The sequence below is a fragment of the Artibeus jamaicensis genome, unplaced genomic scaffold, assembly GCF_021234435.1.
Source record: "Artibeus jamaicensis isolate MK-2021 breed Jamaican fruit bat unplaced genomic scaffold, CSHL_Jam_final scaffold_461, whole genome shotgun sequence".
NCBI classification, from domain to species: domain Eukaryota; kingdom Metazoa; phylum Chordata; class Mammalia; order Chiroptera; family Phyllostomidae; genus Artibeus; species Artibeus jamaicensis.
The window spans coordinates 581,073-603,437 of NW_026522045.1; the positions used below are offsets into that span (position 1 = coordinate 581,073).

The 22,365-nt window shown below is 34.0% G+C and overlaps 1 protein-coding gene across 3 annotated transcripts in view; it reads left to right on the forward strand.

Annotated features, from left to right (window-relative positions):
• Positions 1–22,365, forward strand: part of DIAPH2 (diaphanous related formin 2) — a 914,916-nt gene that overhangs the window by 247,636 nt on the left and 644,915 nt on the right. For all 3 annotated transcript variants that reach the window (XM_037165779.2, XM_037165780.2, XM_037165781.2), the window contains 4 exons: positions 2,014–2,078; positions 5,042–5,146; positions 10,202–10,522; positions 11,533–11,647. In XM_037165779.2, coding sequence (XP_037021674.2) covers positions 2,014–2,078; positions 5,042–5,146; positions 10,202–10,522; positions 11,533–11,647 — 606 coding nt within the window. The remainder of the gene's footprint in view (positions 1–2,013; positions 2,079–5,041; positions 5,147–10,201; positions 10,523–11,532; positions 11,648–22,365) is intronic.

Below are 22,365 nucleotides of genomic sequence, written 5' to 3' on the forward strand. Positions count from 1 at the left end.
TTGTATTTTTTATAAATCAGATCATATTCCTGCATAATTTTTCTTTTTCATATTTTTATTGTTATTCAACTAAAGTACTCCCCATGTTTTCCCTACCACTTCCCCCCACCCCACCGAACTCCACCTCCCACCCTCAAACCTTCACTGATCCACCCTTGTCTTTGTCCATGGGTTCCTTGACTTTACCCTTCCCCTTCTTTCCCCCATCATCTCCCTCCCATTCCCCTCTGCTAACCGTCAGTTTGTCCTTTATTTCCGTGTCTCTGGTTCTATTAGGCTAATTTATTTGTTTTGTTGATTAGGATCCACTTACAGGTGAGATCGTATGGTATTTGTCTTTCACTGCCTCACTTATTTCACTTAGCACAATGCTCTCTAGTTCCATCCATGCTGTTGAGAAGGCCAGGAGCTTCTTTATTTCTTTCTGCTGCATAGAATTCTATTGTGTAAATGTACCACAGGTTTTTGAGCCACTCATTTACTGATGGGCACTCAGGCTGCTTCCAGCACTTGGCTATTGTAAATAACAATGTTAGAAACATTGGGATGCATAGGTTATTTTGGATTGGTGTTATAGGATTCTTGGGTACATTCCCAGCAGTGGAATGACCAGGTCAAAAGGAAGTTCCATTTTTAGTCTTCTGAGGAGATTCCATACTATTTTCCACAGTGGCTGCACCAGTCTGCATTCCCACCAATGGTGCACTAGGGTCTTCTTTTCTCCACACCCTTGCCAGCACTTGTGGTTTGTTGACTTATTAATGATAGCCATTCTGATTGATGTGAAGTGGTATTTCATTGTGGTTTTATTTTGCATCTCTCTGATGGCTAGTGATGCTGAACATCATTTCATTTGCTTTCTCTTAAATAGATGAGTTTCATTTTCTAAAATTTTACAAGGTAGAAACATACATGTACTCCCTTTTTGCCTGGCTTCTTTCCTCAGCACAATTATTTTGAGATTCATTTATATTGTTCTATTATATGCAGCAATAGTTCATTCCTTTACATAACTGAGTGATATTCCAGTATAGGGATGTAGTGAAATACATTTATACATTTACTTGCTGATAGACATTTGGGTTCTTTCTAGTTTTAAGATATTACAAATAAAGCTGCTATAAAATTTATATACAAGTCTTGGTATAGACATATGTTTTTACTTCTTGAGGATAAATAAATAGGTATGGAGCCCTGGCTAGTATAGCTCAGTGGTTGAGTGAGGACCTCTGAGCCAGGGGGTCACTGGTTCGATTCCCAGTCAGGGCACATGCCTGGGTTGAAGGCCAGGTGCCCTCGCTGGGGGGTGTGTGAGAGGCAACCACACATCGATGTTTCTTTCCCTCTTTTTCTCCTTCCCTTCTCTCTAAAAATAAAATAATAAATTCTTTAAAAAATAAAAAAATAGATGTGGAATTGCTAGATACAGAAGAGACTATGTGTATAGTAATGAGACTTGTTGAAGGGGATTCTTCAGTTATTTATGCTCTCAAGTATTTGATTATATTCAAGAAAGTTAATGTTTATTTCTTTATATATTCTGCCTCCATCAGAAGTTATTTATGTGTAGTCTTTTCTTAGGAAACCTGAATTAATGAATGTTATTTTGTCACTTTCTCTAGCCTTATTTTAAGCATCATTTTGATTCTCAGTAATCTTAAGCATAGACTCTTGGGCACCTCTCTACACATAATAAACTGCAAAACAATTTTTTAAAATTCTGTAATTATAAAGGTTGCAAAACAATTGAATACCTTTAAAACAATGATGATTTAGTTAAGTATATTTCTGTGCTGGGTTTTATAACTCAAAAATACTCTCAGTGAATTCAGTTAGTTATGCAAAAGACAATTTATAGAGGTTTATGTTTTATGTATAGTCTAGGCCAATTTCGACTTAATAGCAATTGAAGTAGATATGATTATCTACATCATAGAATTATAGGCTGGCAGCCATATTTGCCTAGAGATCTGATGCAATAATTTCTCATCATTTTTTGGTTAATATTAATAGATTCTTGTGTGAACAAGGCAAAAGTTGAAGAAAGTGAACAAAAAGCCATGGAATTCTCAAAGAAGGTAAGGCTCATAAAATATTACCTGTTATTTTTAAATTAGTAATTGAATACAATATGTATTCTACTTTGTTTCTTATAAATGTTATTTCAGTTGCATAGTACTTTATGTTTCTGGATTTAGACATAACCACAGGATATTAATGTTTTTCCTGATAAGGTAAAATTGCTACTATTTCTTCCTCATCACCTTTAATCCTTTATGGAAGAAAATGCTAGCCATATTCTACTAAAGTGACAAATGAAATAAAATTAGGTTGTTGGAAGGACATAGTTAGAAACAATCAACCAAAATACATCCTTCCATTGCTTTCCAGCAGTTCTCACAGTAGGTATCTCCTTGGAGAACTGTGAGATTTTTAGCTACTATTATTTGTTTTACTCCACAGTCAGTGCTATTGATTGCAACCAAATGATGCAATGTTTTCTCTCTCTCTCTCAGACTTACCTTCTTTGATTTTTTAATAATTATCACTTTAAAAATGATATTTCTGTTTCATGTAGGTTTGGTGGAATCTGAGGTCCCCTTATGTAAATGCCAGCTTTGTGAATATCTTCATTTCATTTAAATCTTAAATTGTCTTTTCCTTGTTTTATGAAAGCATAGTTACAATCTTATTAGCCTCTACCAGAAGTTGAATTTGTTGTTGTTGTTGTTCTATACCCTGTGAAGTGTTAGTATAGTATCTCTCTGCTGTTGGTGGCAGGAGAACGATTGAAGCACAACGCTAAAAGCTCTCCAGTTTTTAGCCTCTGACAGCAAGATAAAGTGTTTACATATTGCTGTCTCTTCAGAGTTAGGACTTACTTTGGAGATTAGATAATCAATTTTTCTGATACTTTAGAAATTATGGAGTATTACTGAAGTTATTATTTCAGGGCATCTGTAGAAATGTCTTCACTCTTTCCGTTATTGGAATAGATTTTTAAGAGCTTGAGTATAAAATGTTTGTTTGAGCTGTCATTTGTATTGGTAAAGGAAAATGCATGCTTTTGACTAATATACCTTTATATTTCTAATGTTCTTGTTGTAAATAGCACATTTAAAATTGCCTTTGAAAATCTTAAAATCTCTTTAATTTTTCGCTGGCACTGTGATTACATACCATAAGACTGGAACAAATGGTGATAATCTACCTGGTAAAATTTTCTGTAAGCATATGCTATAGGAAAAGGAGTTCTGAAATAATAAAAATGATTTCTGTGTTCAATGCTTTATTCTCATCACCTACATTTAGAATGAAAACATGTATGGTCTCTCAGTGGTTGTCTGAATGCTTTGTCTTATTCTGGTGATTTTAAGGGATAGCATAAAGCAGTTTAAAAGAGAGAGTTGGGGGACTAGAATGAGAAAGTTGTAAGATCTCAGCTTTGCCATTAATTAGCTGTGACTTTAAGTAAGCCATTTAACAGGCTTTAGGTAATTAGTCTCTTTGTGCTTAAAAAGAATGCCTAAGTTTAGTGGATCTATAGGAAGTCTTCCAAGTCTTCTAGAGTGCGTATCTCAGGCTTCTCTGATTCTTTGTGTGGGTTTACAGATGAAAATCATTTCAAGCAGAAATGCTGTGTTCCTCTATTCAAAAGTACTAACAAATAAATACTTTGTAGAGGAAAACCATACAGTGTGCTACTGTAGACACCATGACTGAGAAGCACTGGGAAGTTAACTTTCAGAGGGAGGATAGGAATACAGAAGCAAATACATGTTAACTGGGATGGTAGTGAAGTGGGAAAAGCTCCCTCTTCTCAGTGAACTAGGAAACAAAATCATTTGCTGACTGTGAAGGATCTGGATTGGTTTTGAAGTTTAAAGAGGTAAGGGTTTGGACCAGCACATGTAGGACAGTTTCCTAGGTGTCAAGTAGAGATGGATTAAAAAATTAACTAAGTGTTTCAGGTTTGACCCAAACACTGTGATTATCCAATTTGCTCACCCACTCTTTCTTCAGAGTTGGATCTAAGTGACATTTTATAATTTGTAAAGGTCAACTCTACTGTAAAGATAAATACTTATTTGTCATGAACATACTTTTTTACTATGTCACAGTGCCTAAGTACAATTTTATATGGTAAGTTATCACTCTTAAAGGCAGAAATAACATCACTGGAATAATGCATAGAGTTCTAAAAATGACTTCAAGTGATATCGACAGCAGGCAAATGTTCTATAGCTGGACATGAGCAGTATTCACTCTAACTATGCAGGCATGTTTGGGCCTGCGTACAGCCCTGACTGGGATAAGAGATGTGCAAAATGCAGTAAGTGGGTATTCACCATTCAGATGGTCTCTGACTTATTAGCACACTTTAATGTAACCTTTTCTTTTCCCTCTTGCAACATTTTAGTCAAATGTTTTAGTTAACCCTGTGGAAGAGAATGCCATTATGGCATATATCATTCTGTCAGATTTCCAGGAGCAATATTTTTTGGATGCTAGACCAGGTTATAGTAGAAATATTCTAATTTATTTTAATGTACATTCATCCAGTTGAACATTTAAAAAAGTGCAGCCTCTTTTCAAGATTAAATGTAGTTAAGCAGTAGAACTGCTTGATGGATAATTGTTAGGTTTCATTTGCTAATTACATAAATTTGAAAGTATGGGATGAAACATTTAAAAACATGAATAATTATAAAAACTGACATTCAATAGCAGAAAAAAGACCTATTATATATGAAGATGGACTCCTCAGTTCACCCTTTTGAAACTTTGTTTCGTATTTTTTTCAGGAGTGAAAATGCGGTTTGTTTACCTTGGGTTGGGGGAGTATTTCTTCTACCACCATAGCAATACCTCACTCCCACAGGGGTGCTCAATTGTTATGGAAATAATGAAGTTCTGATTTTTTTAGTGACATGGAATTCAGTGAAGCAAGAAATACTCCACTTATTTAATACTTAATGTTCTTTAAAGCTTTCTTAAAACTGTATTATTAAGTGTACATTTATGGTGGTGATCATTGCAGTTCGATGAAGAATTCACAGCTCGACAGGAAGCTCAAGCTGAGCTTCAGAAAAGAGAAGAAAAAATCAAAGAGCTTGAAACAGAAATCCAGCAACTTCGAACCCAGGTAATGAACCAAGTTATAGACTTTCTGTCATGTCACAGTGAGTTCAATGGTAGAAAATTATCTTGTTAGATGGAAGGAAAAATATGACCTGAAGCAGATTTTGGCAGGTTCACATTTTCATTGAAATAACTAAAGATTTGATTTTCCAAGAAGATAAATTGTTTTAACACTGGGATAAAAATAAGGCATTCATTGCATAAACTGTCCTGAATATCTTTAATGGACTATATTACAAAAAAAACTGTCCCTGAGATGAAATTTTCATTATAATTTGAAAAGTTAGATGGATACTATTTTATTTTCTTTTAAAAGTAATGTGAAAGTGCTCCTTAAGTTTAATAATGCCCAAAGCTTTTTGAAATCTCTTTAAATCTCAACTACCATAATTTCAAAACCTATCAACTTTATTTACCTTTACATTTATATATGCTACGATGAAAAGATCCCATATATACTTAAAATATTAATTACAGTGTTTAAACTTAAGAACTGATTAAGTAGTCTCAGCATATTTTATATTTTAAATGAATATTAAGAAATGTAAGATAACTTCTTAACATAGTGGATGCTCATGTGTTGGTTGATTGATTAGATCTGTTTCTATCAGTATACTGAAAAATGACTTCACAGTCATCAGAAAACTTCAAATTAGCCAAGGTGATGGCCTCTTCCTACCCTTAGCCTATTCTACTCATATATAGTTGGTAATTTCTTTTCACTAAATCTTTCCTTCTCTCTTCTTTTTTAGATTTTATTTTTATTTTTAGAGAGGGGAAGGGAGGAAAAAGAGGGAGAGACATATCAGTCAGGTGCCACTCACAGGTCCCCAACCAGGGACCTGGCCCAAAACCCAGGCATATGCCGTGACTGGGAACTGAACTGGCAACCTTTCAGTTTGTAGGCTGGCACTCAATCCACTGAGCCACACTGGTCAGAGTCTTTTTCTCTGTCTATCTCCCTGTACCCCCTTCTCTCTCTCTCTCTCTCTCTCTCTCTCTCTCTTTTTCTCTCTCTCTCTTTGCTATCATCTGATTTCTCTTTTTACATCTCTGAGAACTTAGTTTTTCTTTGTTTTTGACCCACAAATGGTGATATTCCCTAATATTCTATCCTTTGCTTTTTTACTCTGTAGTTCTTTGTACTAATATCCCATTCAGTATTATAATTCAAATATCACCTTTTAGAAGGTGTCAGGTCTCCTGAGTTTGTCTTATATTTCCAGCTCTTGATTGTCTTTCCACATGAATGTTGAAATCAAACCAGCGTAATCTCCATTCTTATTTGTTTAAATTTAGCATGATTTTTTTTATCAAGAAGCTAGAGGGTTTATTATTTTTATTGTTTTTATGGCCTTGTCCCTGTGCTACCACCTGACAATTTTAACTGGTCATCGTTTCATAACAATTCTTTCTCTAATTTTTTTCCTTGCATCAAAACCCAGAACCACACTCAGGGTCACTCTCATTACATCCTGCCTCAAATGTTACAATTGTTTCTTAACTTTTCTCCCTGCCTATATTCTCTTCCTCCTCAGATTCATCCTTTTTGTCAGTGGCAAAATAATCTTTCTAAAATACTGCCCTTATTATTGTCACTCTAGACTTTACTATGTTCAAGGGTTGCCTGTTGCATTCAAGATTAAATAAAAATTTCCCAACCAGGAGTTTGAAGGACTTCTATTATGGGCTCCCTTATCTCCCCTTTGCAGCCGACCTTCTCTGTCTGCTCCCCTGACTACAGCCACTGTTGCAGCTAAGTCACCTTTCCTCCCTTCACATTTAGAATTTACTGTCTCCACACTTCTTTCTGTCAGCATTTCCCAGACATTAGTTACAGAGATGCTAATAGATTTTTCATGAGGAAAGCATTCCATAGTCTAATAAATTTGGTACACTTGAAATTCTCCTCTTGGAGGGTCAGAATATTCATTATAATATTAAAGGGTCTGAGGTGGCCTATATTGAAGAAACCCATCCACCTCTTTTTCATACAGCTTTACAAAACTAATTTAACCATAGTGCCCTTTATCTTAGACCATCTATTGAGCTTAATTGAAAAATGCTGATTTCATATCATTCTGTCAGAAATATCCTCCATTGTTCATCTGTGCCTGCAAGACATATCGTGTAAGGATAATCTTAGTAAAATATCCTTTGGAAAGCTTCACCAAGCACTCCACTGAGGAACTTCTGTGGATTTTTGTAAACCACTCATATCATAATTGTTTGGGTGCCTGCTTTGTTTCTTCTACTGGGACATACAGACCTTGAGAACAGTGTCCTTACTTATGCTTATTCAAGGCCCAACTACACCTAAAATAGGGCCTTACAATTTACTGAGTAGCTGGTTATTTATTATTAAATCAGACTAATTTGTAAAAGTTCAGTCACACAGTGATTTCTGGCACATACAAAATTGTGTTAAATATTTTTTTAAAGATTTTATTTATTTATTTTTAGAGATAGGGGAAGACTGGGGGAAAGAGAGGGAGAGAAACATCAGTGTGTGTAATCATTTTAGTAAAATTACTAATTTCCCAAAGTTTTCAGAAAAATTATTCTAATTCTCTCCAGCATTTCTTTGACCTCCATCAAGATTTTAAAAATCATGTTATTTTCTATCATTTCGCTGCATTAAAATAAAATTAAAAGAATTTCACATATTTTACTCCTATGTTTTTCATTCTTTCTAATCTAAGGAAGGATTGCATTACACTAAAGGATTTTCATTTGTTCTGTGTATGAACACTTTAGTTGTATGTATGTAAATACACATGTAAATATATATGGAAATAAAATATATGGATAAAGCACATTGAATAATACGAAAAACATTTTCATGTTTACCCATGATTTTTTAGCCATGATATACCCATGATTTTAAATTTTCAATAATCTAATAAATAGAGCAGACCTTTGTGTTGGTTATTTCAAATATCCTTCAAATTATTTATTTTGTAAAGATATTTCTAAGTTTATTTGGCACAATTAAATAGTTCAGGTAGGAAATTCATATTATTACTGAGGATAAGAAGACTTGCTCTGCAAGTACAAAGATCACTATATCAAGAAATTTCATCACTTTGAAACCTTTCATTCAGTTGATCTAAAGTCATGTCTTAATTACAGATGTTTGTTGATTAGTATGAGTTTGTTATAAATGTTTTTAATAAATAGCTTTGCTTCTATATTCATTTATTTTGGAAAGTAAATCATTTTATTCAGTAATTATTTAAAGAATCAGGTACAAATTAATCACCAAAAAATCAGATAATATGGAATGCTATTTTCTCTCTCGTTTTTCATTCCTCATTTAAAGAATGAGTTTGAAGTTACTTTCTGGTAGTAGTATAAGTTATACTCTCCTCATAATCCAATCTGAGTGAATCAGTTCCCCTCATGGCAGTGACACACATACATGAAGAAGCAATCTGCTGTAGTGGAATGAGGACTGCATTAGGTATGAGAACCACATTTGAATCTTAATCAAATTTCAGACTACAAGACCTTTGATTAGTCATTTAACATTTTTGCAGTTACAGTTTCATCATCTGTAAGCAGTGAGTTAATAGTAAGATAAAAATGTCCGACCTACATTACAGGGATATAATAAGAATGACAAGAAATAATACAGGATCCGTTAGAAGTAAGTCTTGATTGAGTGTGTTTGGTAGGTTGTGTGAATGTGTTGCATGAGGTGGACAGCAATTTGGACATTTCACCTAAAATGTCATATGGTGTGCTTAAGTATAATATTGGTATGTTACCGAATTACATGCTTCTGATTTCATAATAAAAAAGGGGCACTATTTGTGCCAGGTCCTATAGATGTAAAAATGTCGATGAACATTTATTAATAGGGACATAGATGTTACTTTCTATTAATTATTGGTATTAGAAGACAGCTAAGTTACTGGTACTCTGAGACTCTTTTTGTGTAAAGTTGATTGTCTTAACACAATCAAATATATGACCTTTTAAGTATTAATTATCTCACATTCAAACTAAGTAGTCTAATAGGCCCAAGCCATATATGAAGTCTGTCCAGAAAAAGTCCAAACATTGTTAATATAATGAGAATGGTTTGCTCTACATTGATGTAACCTGACAGCCAAGGAGAGTGGACTGGAATGTGCATGTGTGAACAATGATGACTTCACTGTACTAGTCAGTGGGGGCGGTAGACACTGTTGAGTGAGCATGTGTACTGTGTGGCAGTCACATTCAAAATGACTGAGGGAGTAGAGCAACAAATTTGCATCACATTTTTTTCATTAAGCTTAAAGATCCCTCCTCGGAAACTGTTCAGATGATTCAGAAGGCTTTCAGGCATGATGCAATGAGTGCAGAGATAAAAATATGATGAAAATGGCCATAACTCTGGGCAACTGGTGATTGGCAGCTTCGACAGTACAGTTTGTCCACTCATGCATCATGTGTGAAACATCATATTACTCAGGTGACTCAGCCCCCATGCAACCTAGATTTGGTGGCCCAGAACTTCTAGCTTTTCCCAAAATTAAAATCACCTTTGAAAGGGAAGAGATTTCATACTTTTGATGAAATTCAGGAAAATATGACAGGGCAGCCGATGGCAACTGGGAGAACTGTGTAGGGTCCCAAGGTGCCTACTTTGAAGGGGCAGAGGCATCATTGCCCTATGGACAGTATTTCTTGTATCTTCTTCAATAAATGTCTCTATTTTTTTATATTATGTGGCTGGATACCTTCTGGACAGAACTTGTATAATACTTCTTCGCATATAGTTATATTGAAAGGTAATTATTTTCATTAATTTGGGGGAATGTTTCACAAAATCTTTCAGGATGCCAACTTTCTTAGCATGAGTATTAGCAAAATTAGTCAATGTCCAGAATTTATAATGCTTACCAAAAATCTATGCAACTATTTTTCATGTACTGTTAAACCCTTATATGTTGCTCAACTAAATAAAGTGCTTATTATCTTAAAGCACAGATATCTCCTGATAAGTTTTCTTTGCTGTAATAGTTTACTACAAGTATTTAAACATCGTTTTTATTTTCTTATCTTTCAGGGAAATGGACTCTCAGGTGTATCAGGAATTCCAGGCCCTCCTCCACCACCTCCATTGCCAGGTGCTGGGGCACCCCCGCCCCCACCCCCACCTCCACCAGCACCATCTCTACCTGTAGGAGGTCCCCCTCCTCCCCCTCCTTTACCTGGAGTAGCTGGTGGTATACCACCACCACCACCTTTGTTCGGAGGACCTCCTCCACCACCTCCTCTTGGAGGAGTTCCTCCTCCCCCAGGAGCACCAATTGATCTGCCTTATGGAATGAAGCAGAAAAAAATATATAAACCTGAGATCCCCATGAAGAAAATCAATTGGTTAAAGGTAATCTTACAACTTGATGTTTCTGGCTTTGTCTAGCTGTAGACTATCATTTGGGAAAATGACTCCTCTAAGAACATACAGTGAGATCTGACAGTATCTGCATAATAAATTGTTTTGACCAGGATAATGGTTAAATCAGTTTTAAAGTTAAATGTATACTTAATGCTTTTTTTCATAAATGAGTATAAATGCTTTAGAATGTACAATGCATTTAAAAAAAAAAACAGGCACAATCTACCAAACTATTGGGTCCAAAAGCTGCTGGCTCAGTCATTTGTGTGTATAAATGCAGTGGTACATTAATTTAGCAATTTACCATGCAGCGTAATGATACTTAGGTGTCACAAAGCATCATGATATCCTGGACAATGTACAGTTCTAATCTTGGTTTTCAGTGTAGTGGCTAAGAGCATAGTTCTCTGGAGCTACACTGCCTGGGTTTAAATCCCATCTTTGCTATATACTAGTTTGTGCAGTCACTTAAGCTTTCTGGGGCTCAGTTTCCTCACATTTAATGTGGATGTAGTAGCTCCCACCACAAAGAATTGTTGTGAGAATTAGATTAGATTAGTTGATATATGCAAATAAACCGTTCTTATGGTTATTGCCTTCAGTCTAGTAAGTAAACATGGGGACTTCATATTTCTGAATCTCAGTTTCCCCATTTTTAAAAATCCTGGATCAAGAAGAATGTATGTGAGTTGTGAATGGACTTACCAAATTATTTTTAATGTTCATTCCAGTAGAAGATTTTTAATATCAGTAAAAGATTTTTAAAAATGTAATTTGTGATATGCTTTCCCTATCATATATCTTTCTATATAGTAATAGAATTCTGTGCCTTTCCCAATGAATATTTACGTACAAAGTGTTATTTGGATAGGTCCTAAAGTTGATTTCATAGGTAAATGAATAAAGGAACTATTATTCAACATTGGTGAAAGTGAATTTTTGAAAAATTGAATATTAAGTAATATTTTAGAGACTTATGTTTGTTATTTTTGTTTCAGATTGAACCCAGAGAATTGTCTGAGAACTGTTTCTGGTTAAAGGTTAAGGAGGACAAGTTTGAAAATCCAGATCTCTTTGCAAAATTGGCACTGAATTTTGCTACCCAGATAAAAGGTACATTTCACTTTTTTTAAATATAAATTCTTTATTCTGATTTACTGAAGTCATTGCTTTACTAAAATTTCTACTAATGCATAAATGTGTCATCCTTCCACAGTGGACAGAGTCAAACATGAGTAGATTAATTATTAAGTGTATTTACCTAGCAACTAAAGAAGGTAGCTCTTTTTCCATTTAGTTATTCATCTGAAAATATAGGTTTTATTTTTATTATTTAGTATGTGTTATTACTAATCTATTATAAAGTTATCATTTAAAAAATAATGTATCAATACTACTGGCTTAAAGGTTTCATGAAATTGGAATAGTGTTGATGCCATGGGGCTTAAATTGTCTTTCCTGCTACATTTGTACTACTGATCCGTTTGGTTTCCTAAGAAATTTTGTAATTTCTATAAGCAGATTTTCGGGAATAATATCAAAATCTGGTACCTAATAAGTCTATTTTACTGATTTTATAATAGAGTGCCTTGTTTATGATTAGATCTTTAGGCTTTTATGAATGTCACACATAAATTCTGTGCCATAGGGCTAACTTCTCGGTCTTATAATGAAACATTGTGGTTTCTGAATTTTCAATAGTTTATATTAACATTACCGTTTTACTTGTTACTGCATAATTTATAGTTTAGTGAAGCATAGTATTTATTTCAGTCTGAATGAGTCTTTACAACTAAGAAATTGATGTATTCCATATTCCCATGCCCTTGGAATTAGCACCTTTATCATTCTTTACTACATGCCCTAGCATGTGAAAATATAAATTTTGGAAGATTCAGAGACAGGGAAGGGGCGGGGGACAGAGAGGGAGAGGGAGACATGGAGAAATTATTCCTTTTTAGCCCTTTTATCACATCTTGCACACTGGAGGTGCCTGTGCTCTGTTTTTTGTTCCTTGTAAATTGAAGTTCACATATGCAATGAATTCTGTGGTGATTAGATTATTCTGAAGAATTTTGACATTTTAAAAAATTTCTGTCATTATGTCTTTTTTTCCTTCTTCTTTGCTAAAGTAAACCTTATGTTTGGAGGGTTTCTCAAGGACTCCAGAGATTACTATTTATTCTAAACTGTATTTAAAATTGAAAATGTAAAATGTGCTTGTGTTAAGGTATTCATATAATAAAAAAGAAAGAAAGAAAAGATGCATGGGAAACATAACCCTTCAATTCCACACTTACAGCTTCTTCCCCAGAGAAAACCACTCTTACTAATTTGTCACATTGCCTACGAGAAATAGTCTGTGCCTCTAGAAGCATATGTATATTTCTCTTTTTTGTTTTTTGTTTTTCACTTCCTGTTGTTTTCACTTTATGTCCTTGGATATTATTTCATAACAGCTTATGTTTTCATCCTGTGTTCTTTTTATATACTTTATAGAAGTCTGTGGTCTGGGCTTATTTAAATTTATTTAAACAGTTCCCTGTTAATAGATATTTATATTAGTTCAAATCCTTTGATATTTCAAGCAATGCTTCAGTAAACATGTACCTGCATATACCTTTGTGCACATGGGATTTATTTGTAGGGTAATTTCTAGCAGTGAAATTTCTACATAAAATATGCCATACATTTATAATTTTGATAGATGTTACCAGAATGATTTCCAAAGAGTTTGTGTCTATTTATAGTGCCACCTGAAATTTATATGAGTTCCCACAACTTTTGCCCATTGCAGAGGTTTAAATGGCAAATCATTCATGTCATAGTTTTTACTTCTTAAATTAGGAATGAAGTTAAGCAGCTTTTCTTTTGTTCATAGGCAGGTTGAATTTCTTTTTTTCCGTGAACTTTTCCCTACAGTTCTTTGTACATTTCATATTGAGCACTTGCTCTTTTACTTATTGATGTGTTTGTATTGAGTCGCACAAGAATCATGGTTTTCATAAAATTTTAGTGTTAGTCTGGACCTTAGAAGTGAGTCTTTATTTTACCAATGAAGAAAATGAAATTTGAAACACAGAAGTAACTACATAACTCATTAGGGAATTTCTAAAAGTAGTGTGGCACAGTGTGGGGAAAGCCAGAGGAAATTGAGTTATACACATACTTGCATTCCAGCTGTGATAACTTGTAACCTGTGAGGCTGAAGTTTCTCAGCTATAAAATGAGTAGAGTAATGTTTACCTAATAGTGTTGTGAGAATTAAATAAGGTTATATATTTAAAGTGCTCAGCACAGTGCTTAGTGTGGCAAGCACTCAATAAATATTAATCCCCTTTCCCCTTTCATTTAACAGGGTATGTGTGTTTTGTTTTAGTTTTTGACACTTAACACAGCTGTTAATTCAGCAAGAGAATTTCCTGCTCTTCAGAGAAGCATTTGGTGGACCCAGTCAATTACAATAGAAGTAATTCTTACTGTGACTGCTAAAGTCTAATCAAAGTGAAGTAAAACTAAACAAAAATCATATAAAGGCTCTCATATTCACTGCTCACAGCACTGCATTTCCATTCCTGTTAACTCCGATTCTCTGGATTTTCTAGGCAATGCTACTGCTACCTTTGAATATTTGGGTACAAATCAGGTCAGGAACACCTTTCTCTACCATCACTTTTACTAAGATTTATTCCTGAAGGGATATTTAAAGGAATAATTAAACATCATAGAATAGTCTAGATATGTATAATATATCCAAAACACATTTTAATGATGTCAAACTGCCATTCATTTGAATAAAACTTAATAACTATTGATTTATGTTACTGTAGTAGCTGAATTTCTTTGTCATTTGCAAGGCTTTGATTTATGATCTGGTCAATAGGTGGGAGGATCAGTGTAAGAAATTATCAGGAGGCTCTGGCTACATGAGGGTCCTACCTCCTGGGCATCACTTTCTTCCCTATTCATCAATGTGCCAGTCACTCAGCTGAGTTCAGAAAGGAGACACATACTCATTGTTCTTTTTTTCTTATTTTCTTTTTTTTATTGTTGTTCAAACACAATTGTCTCCATTGTAACCCCCTGGTCTCCCTACCCCACCCAACCCCACCTTCCACCCTCCATTCTACCCCCTTCGTCCTTATCCATGGTTCATTTGTACATGTTCCTTGATTTGATCCTTCTCCTTCTTTCACCTCTTATCCCCTTGCCCCCTCCCCTCAGGTTGTCACTTTGTTCTTTATGTCAGTGTCTCTGGTTATATTTTGCTCATTTGTTTTGTTGATTAGGTTCCACTTATATGTGACATCATATGGTATTTGTATTTCACCACCTGATTTATTTCAGGTAGCATAATGCTCTCCAGTTCCATCCATGCTGTTGCAAAGGGTAGGAGCTCCTTCTTTTTCTGTGCTGTGTAGTATTCCATTGTGTAAATGTACCATACTTTTTTGATCCACTCATTTATTGATGGGCACCTAGGTTGCTTCCATCTCTTGGCTATTGTAAATTGTGCTGCTATGAACACTGGGGTGCATAGGTTCTTTTGGATTGGTGTTTCAGGGTTCTTAGTGTATAATTCCAGCAGTGGAATTGGTGTTTCTAATACTTGTTTCCAAAGCTCTTAGACCCAGTGTCCTAAAACTTCTTAGAATTTCCTCTTACTGCAAAGATTTGGAGAACTCACATCTCTTTTACCTAAATTCATTGTAAGAAAATGTTTAACTTTGGAGTTTAAATGAAAAAATGTCTAATTTAGCTATTTAAAGTTTCTGACCACTAAATAGAAAGTTTTAAAATGCACTAGTTTTGGTAGCTATAATGTTTAAATGTGCAAATATTTAATGGAGGGAAGTGCCATTAAATTATACTTTCTATCTGAATTGCTTATTCTTAGGGTTGTAGAGAAATTTATTTGTAATTTTCTATTATAAACCAAACTCTTTTTTAGGATAGAATGGACCTCTTATTTAATTTCTGTTTGTAGAGTGCTCAGCAAGAAGGTATTATAATAAATGGGAGGGAAAGAAAAGAATACGGCTTGTTCCTGGATGGGGGAGGTCATCATCCAGCAAGGGTGAGAGCAAGAGGGGCACTGCATTTAATGAACTTGTATTAAATGTCGACATTCATATTTTTAAGAAGCCTTAGCAGCACCAAGTGGAAATAGTAAATTTTGTGTAAGGCAAATGGAGATCCTAGAGGTGGTATTATTTGAGTTGGACCTTGATGTTTAAGTAGATTTTCAATAAAGGAAGAAAGAAAGAAGACATTCTAGATGAAGAATACTCCTAACAAAGTAATGGAGGGAGTAGGTGAAACACTTACTGTGTTGAAAGCACAGTTTGTAGGGTTGGGATTAGGGGTGAAGGTGGTGAAGTAAAACTCCACATCGAAGAAATGGGTTTTGCTCTTTAATTGTTAAGGGCCCAATAATTCGATGATTAACCATTGAGCAGGTATTTGACAGACAGATTGGTGATGGGAATTCACAGATAAGTGATGGAGCATTGATGGTATGAATACACATCACTAGGCTAGGCAAGATATGGTTATGATATCCAGAGCAGTACAAATTCTTAATCTCTAATGTCTCTTCTAGTTCCTGAATCCTATGTTCTCACACTTAACATATTTAGGTTCTTCTTTTAAGCCATTGTGATGCTGTATGACAAAATATATCTCAAAATGATCTCTGCATTAGTGGAAAAATGTTTCTATATATATTCAAGAGAACTAGAAAATACCCTATAAGAACTTTTGAATATACATCATATATGCAACTGTTGAAATTTGTATTTGCTCTGTTTTTATTGTTTGATTTGAGGATATTTGCCAACATAGAAACATCAAGACTATAATAATGTTGTCATTTTCTTTAAAATTTTATAGTAATTGTAGGTAACATTGATATTATATAAATAAAGTAGTGATGGATAATATTAACTAAATTTGAAATAATAATAAAATATATAGGTTATAACTTCTAATTCTAATTAGAATTTCTAGGATTCTCTGGAGGCTTCAGGAAAAACAAAAAATGTGTATGGAAGTTGTAAGCAATTTCTTGGTTTTAATGTTGCTTGGAGGAAATATAAGTAAACATGAGAGGTTAATACAATTTACCTTCTTTAATAATATTTTTATTACACAATTTAGCTTTAATAACAACAATAGAAAATTGAGGTGTTATAAGTATTTCAAATACATATGTGTCATTTGGCATTGCTTGAAATACTGGGCATAACTTCAAGATTATGGGGGATCTGAGTTTGAAGATGTATTTATATAAAAACACTTTTCCTCTACCATCATTTTTTAAATTGTGTTTCTTAGTCTTAGAATCAATGGGTTGCTTATGAAGATACCTACTTTTGTTTGATGGATTAATAGTCTCCTATCTTTAGTAAAGCAATGGAAAAAACAAGAGTGGCAAACTCTAATTTATCTCTGCCTTCATAATATAGAAATTCTTGGAATTGAATTGAAAATAGTAAGGTGTCAGCCTGAGAGCACACACCCACTATAAGACTGTGCTAAAGTATCCTGAGAGACTGGTGCCCTAACAAATAATTTGTCATCTTAAGGACACAATAATAAACCAAGAAGACTTAAGAATCAAGAAGGCAGGCAACAAAAAACCTACATACCTGTATATAATTTTGTCATTTAGTTATTTTTGAACATAGTAAAATTATGATGAATACAGTATTCTGGATACAAATGGAATACCACTAGGTAAGAACTGTATTTACTTAAGAAGTCTATGATGGCATGGATTCAGATAAACCAAGGTTTGAGATAGCCACTTCACCATTCACATTTTAATTAGTGCTGACCAGAAGCTACAGCAATTTATTTTAGGCTAAGATTTTCAATGAAATTATAGAATGAATGTACTATTTAATGAAGGTGATATGTACTCATTTAAAGGCAGTTGGGGCCAATCAGTCCATGGGGAACCCTTACAAAGTCTAAGCACCAAATGAATTTTTGTGGCTTTCATTTTGGACCACCTTAAATTTTCTTTTGTTTTAATGTGCTTTCCATGAACACATACAAATGCTTTCAGGAAAAAGTTTTAACATGGAACCTTCTGCTTAGAGGTCTTGCCAACTGTTACTTATAATAGTTTCTAAGCAGTGAATACTTCAGAACAATCCCAAGCCAATACTTCATTGGTTACAATTCTAAGATGCAGAACATTTTCTTTAAAGTTTTCTGGTCCCTGAAAAGTCAGTAGAAACAAATGCATTAACTGAAAGTAGTATTTGTTTAAAAAAGAAAGTTTTACTCAAAGACAATTATGAATAAAATAACTATTTAGGCTGTCAAACATAATCTTTCTAAATTTCCACCCTGTAAGGAATGCTTACAATGTCCTTCAGGCTTGCTACTTTCCCCTTAGAATCAAAAGAAACCAACTAGGAATTTAACATTTCAATTACCTAAGAACTACTTAGTAAAGTGAAATTCTAGAAGACATACTACTATATTTCAAGAAAACACTATTAAGAGATAAGCATGTGTTGAAGAAGGCAGTTTATAAATGAAACATTATAAATCTTATGTTCATGCATACAACTTATAAAATAGAAAATGGTATTCTTCCAAATAGTATAACATCACACTAACACTATATAGTTGAGGTTGAAAGCTTCTTCATACACATCTGTTACACATCACAGCAGTATATACCTTAGATATTCTCTTTGTCACTTGACACATGCCAAGCATGGTTTCACAGACTTGTATGTTTGCGCAGGCTAAAACATTCTGCTTTATCTACTTAACTATGTGACTAAGTTAATCAGTTGCAGGAACCAAAAAGTTTTATAATCAAGTAAAGAAACACATTAAACCTCCACAACAGGATAAAAAATGCTTCTAAGGACATGATATAATCCTAACAGGAGGATGGATTATGCCTGTAGATATTATAGAGTATGTGGGACTAGTTTGGAGCCTGGTGAAATACATTAAGATATATGAACCTAAATGATCATCAAATCTATAATAAGTACTAGAAACTCAAATGTGAATTATTGGTGTTTTTCCAGTGGAATGTCCACTAATTTATGGCTTAGCTCTATTGAAAGCTGTTCTACCATTATAGGTTTTCAGTCAGTGCAAATTAATATCCAAACAATAGGGGGCAGCCTGAATCAAAAGGAATTTTGAAAAATTACAATGACCGCATATATAAACTTATTTTTGTATTCTGAAAATAGTGCTATAAAACTCAATTATTTTGCCAGCTTCTTTAAAGTTTCTACCATCATAGATAATTCAAATGAACAGCAATAAATAAAATAAAATAAAGTACTTCCTTTATAGAAAAAAAATGGTTTCCTACCAATTCTTTACTAAAGGAAATAAAAGCAAAATACTTGTTGGTCTCCTGCCCCTTTGTCAAATATTAATTGACCATACAGACATGCGCTTATTTCTGTACTCTCTACTCTGTTCCATTGATCTATGTGTCCTTAAGCCAGTACCAGGCTGTTTTGATTACTGTGGGCTTGGAGTATAGTTTGATATGGGGTGTTGTGATTCCTCCTACTTTGTATTTTAAAACCTTATCTCATTTAGTCCCAGCCCTAGATGCTATTATTATGGTTTTATAGGAGAAGAAACTGAGGCTATGGGAGATCAAGCAGTATCTTGTCTACGTAGCTAGTAAGTGGCAAAGCTTAGTTTTGAACCCAGGTTTGTTTTTAATCAGTTACCTTCCCTATGTCGTAACATTGACTTTTACTTTTATACTACCTCTTGTACTTACCTCTTAATACTTTACTTTTTAAAGTATTTCACATTAATTGTTTCATTTAATTTTTAAAATCTATGCTGTAGATTCTATGATTATAGCTATTTTGTGAAAAAGCAAAGTAGCACTGGAAATCAAGCTCAAGCAGGATGATTGCACAGCCTGCATACTGTACCACTTGCTATGATTACTATGTGAGCAAAGACATGGAAATAGGGCTTGTTAGAACAAGCCTGAATTTACAGCCTGTGCTTTTGACAGAACTAAACCAACAAGTTTGCCCACTAAGTAATTGTTTATGGTGTGTTGAAAGTCACATCTTCCAATATAAAACCAGTCTCAAAAGAGTAAAAAATATATTGAGGTTGCTAGCAACGCTTGGCTGAGTTCTCCACGTTTGTGTGGTCTGCCTTTGGCATATCCATACCCCAATATTAACACTAGTCTGATACCTCCCCAGCATCATTTCTTCATGCTCTTTGCCATGTGTCAATAGTGGCTTTAGGATTATCCTTTTAATTTAAATTAATTTCATTGGAGCTATAACAAACTATGTGTTGCATTCAAATGACAAATGTAACTATTGTGAAGTATCAGTATTCCTGCATGTGGATGGTTTACTCAGAGTTGACTCTGTCTGGCCTCATGTGGTAAGAATAGACTGATAACTTGATCCTGGCAATGCGTGAGAAATGCAGTTTTCCTAGCATGTAATTGTTTTTAATACAAGGCAACAAAAAGGACTACTCTTTCACATGTGATGCTGTTAGGATATTTGTCATTTTCTATGAAAAGAGAATCTGTTGTGATTAGGTAACTTTTGTGCCATGAACAGCAATAATAAAGATGCCATCACGGCTCTCCTGTTACTTCCTGTTCGTTCTTATACTACCAGTCAGATCACATGTTTGTTAATTATTGGCAGGTCTATTTCACATGCTTTTGTTTTCTCAATACTGAGAATTTAAGTATTTTAATAACTTAGTGTATTATCAAATGCGAATATATATAACTACATGAGAGATCAGAATATGATTACAGAATCCCTGTATCATTGTTTATAGACCCTCATTTTATTAATAATATTATTACTTGTCATTATACAGTTTATTAGTCCATTTCAGGGCATAAAATGAACACATATAAAGGTAAAATCATAGGAAATTAATTTCTTTGATTTGAAACAGGATTTGGGAACAAAAGTGTACCCGTCTTTGAATATTTCAGACTAAGGCACAATTTATCCAAGGAATTCCTTTAGAATATACAATTTCTTAAACACTTAGAATTTTTTACCCTTTCCTGAGGTGTATTCTAATCAGCTATATTTATTTTTTCATGTTCACTTATATAAAAACTATGAAAGCAATGAGATTTTCTGTATTTTTTCTTTGAAGTTTATTTGCCCGAATATTGTTTGTTATCCTCTAAATTATTTAATATTTAAGATTTTTTATAAAGTGATTTTTAAATTTAGTATTTCAAGTTTAGTATTAAATTTATCATTTGTTACATGTCACACATTGTTCTGAACTTTTTACATATATTACATAATTTAATTAATCCTCTTGAAAGAAAACTTATCAGCTAATGTCATTATTGCCAGTTTGAAACATTAGGTAACAGGGTCACAGGAAGATTAAGTGACTTGCCTGAAGGTCACAAGGGCAGTAGATAGCAAAGCTGAGTTTAACCCATTGCTTTTAATTACTACACAGGTAGCCAGGTTCCAGTTCATTTACATGATGTTAATTACATAGTTGGTAGTCTACACTCCTTTTACTATTTAGGAACTATATATCATAGAAACCACAGTCTTATTGCACCAGCCTGCTGTGTGCTCAGGCAGGCAGATCTGGGGTTTATCTGGAAACCAGAATGTGTATGATAGCAGTGAAGAAAATTAGTGTGGTTCAGTGATATACACTGCCTGTGGGAGAATTTCCAGACTATCCACATTTCTGTCTGAGTTGCTTCTGAGTCTGAACAATATTACTCATTCCTGGCATGTAAGTGTACTTATTTTAGGATCAATTCTTGAAGGTGACACTTGCAATTTGGGAAAGATATGAAAAACTCTAACAGAAGTTGATGTTGTTTTAATCCCTCCAGTTGCGTATTAGTTCTTAACAAAAAGTCTTTCCTATTGAAACTGCTGTTGGAAGTGGTTCAGAATTCCCTTATAAGGAAATGCTACAAGTTGTTTTGCAAGTTTATTTCACTATTATAGTAAAAGCTGAGGATTGTGAGCTAATTCAGCATGTCTTGCTTTTTATATCTTGCTTTATTCCCTAGCATCCACCCTCACTAAAAGGAGGGACCGTATGAAGTTAGATTCTGTCAGTCATGTTCGTCTATCTTCTTGGAGGCCTCCAGTTCATGTGACTCCTAGAAATGTAGTAATCTAAGCACCTAAATTACTCTTCACACCTGTAATGCAAATATTAATGCTTTTTTAGTTGTGTGGCGGTTTGAGATCCAAGGCCATTTCCAAATGTCTGCTAGGAGGTGACTGTGTATAGCAGTTGGAGGCACAACAGCATGCTTCTTTGACTGAAAAGAATTAATGTGTCAACTTATCAACATACATTTTTATACTGTTTCAAATACATTGCTTCTAAAAAGTTGCTGAGAACATGTAAATCATTTAAAAAGGTTATGGGAAGCTTAATTTTCTAACAATTGTTATCAAACTACTTATTAAGTAGAAATCATGCTATTTTTATTTTTTGTATCAGAAGCACTTGATCATTTATAAGAATCATTCCATTTTTATGTCCATCACTATTGGCTCACTAAAAGGTTTGGTATCCATAAGCATTTATTTAAATTTTCTGCACTTTCATTTTGAATTAAGGTCAGATAAGAGGGTCTGCATGAAGTATTTTCAATTCAAATCATCAAAAGGAGTTATATAGGTGGGCTTTGATACCTGGTGATATTAATAATATGTGCATTTGAAATATATTAATCATTGCACATTATAAATAATTAAATCTATTATAATTACCCTGAATGAGGTTGCTTTGAGTATTTCTGAATGCATTTTAGCCTGAACACTGCC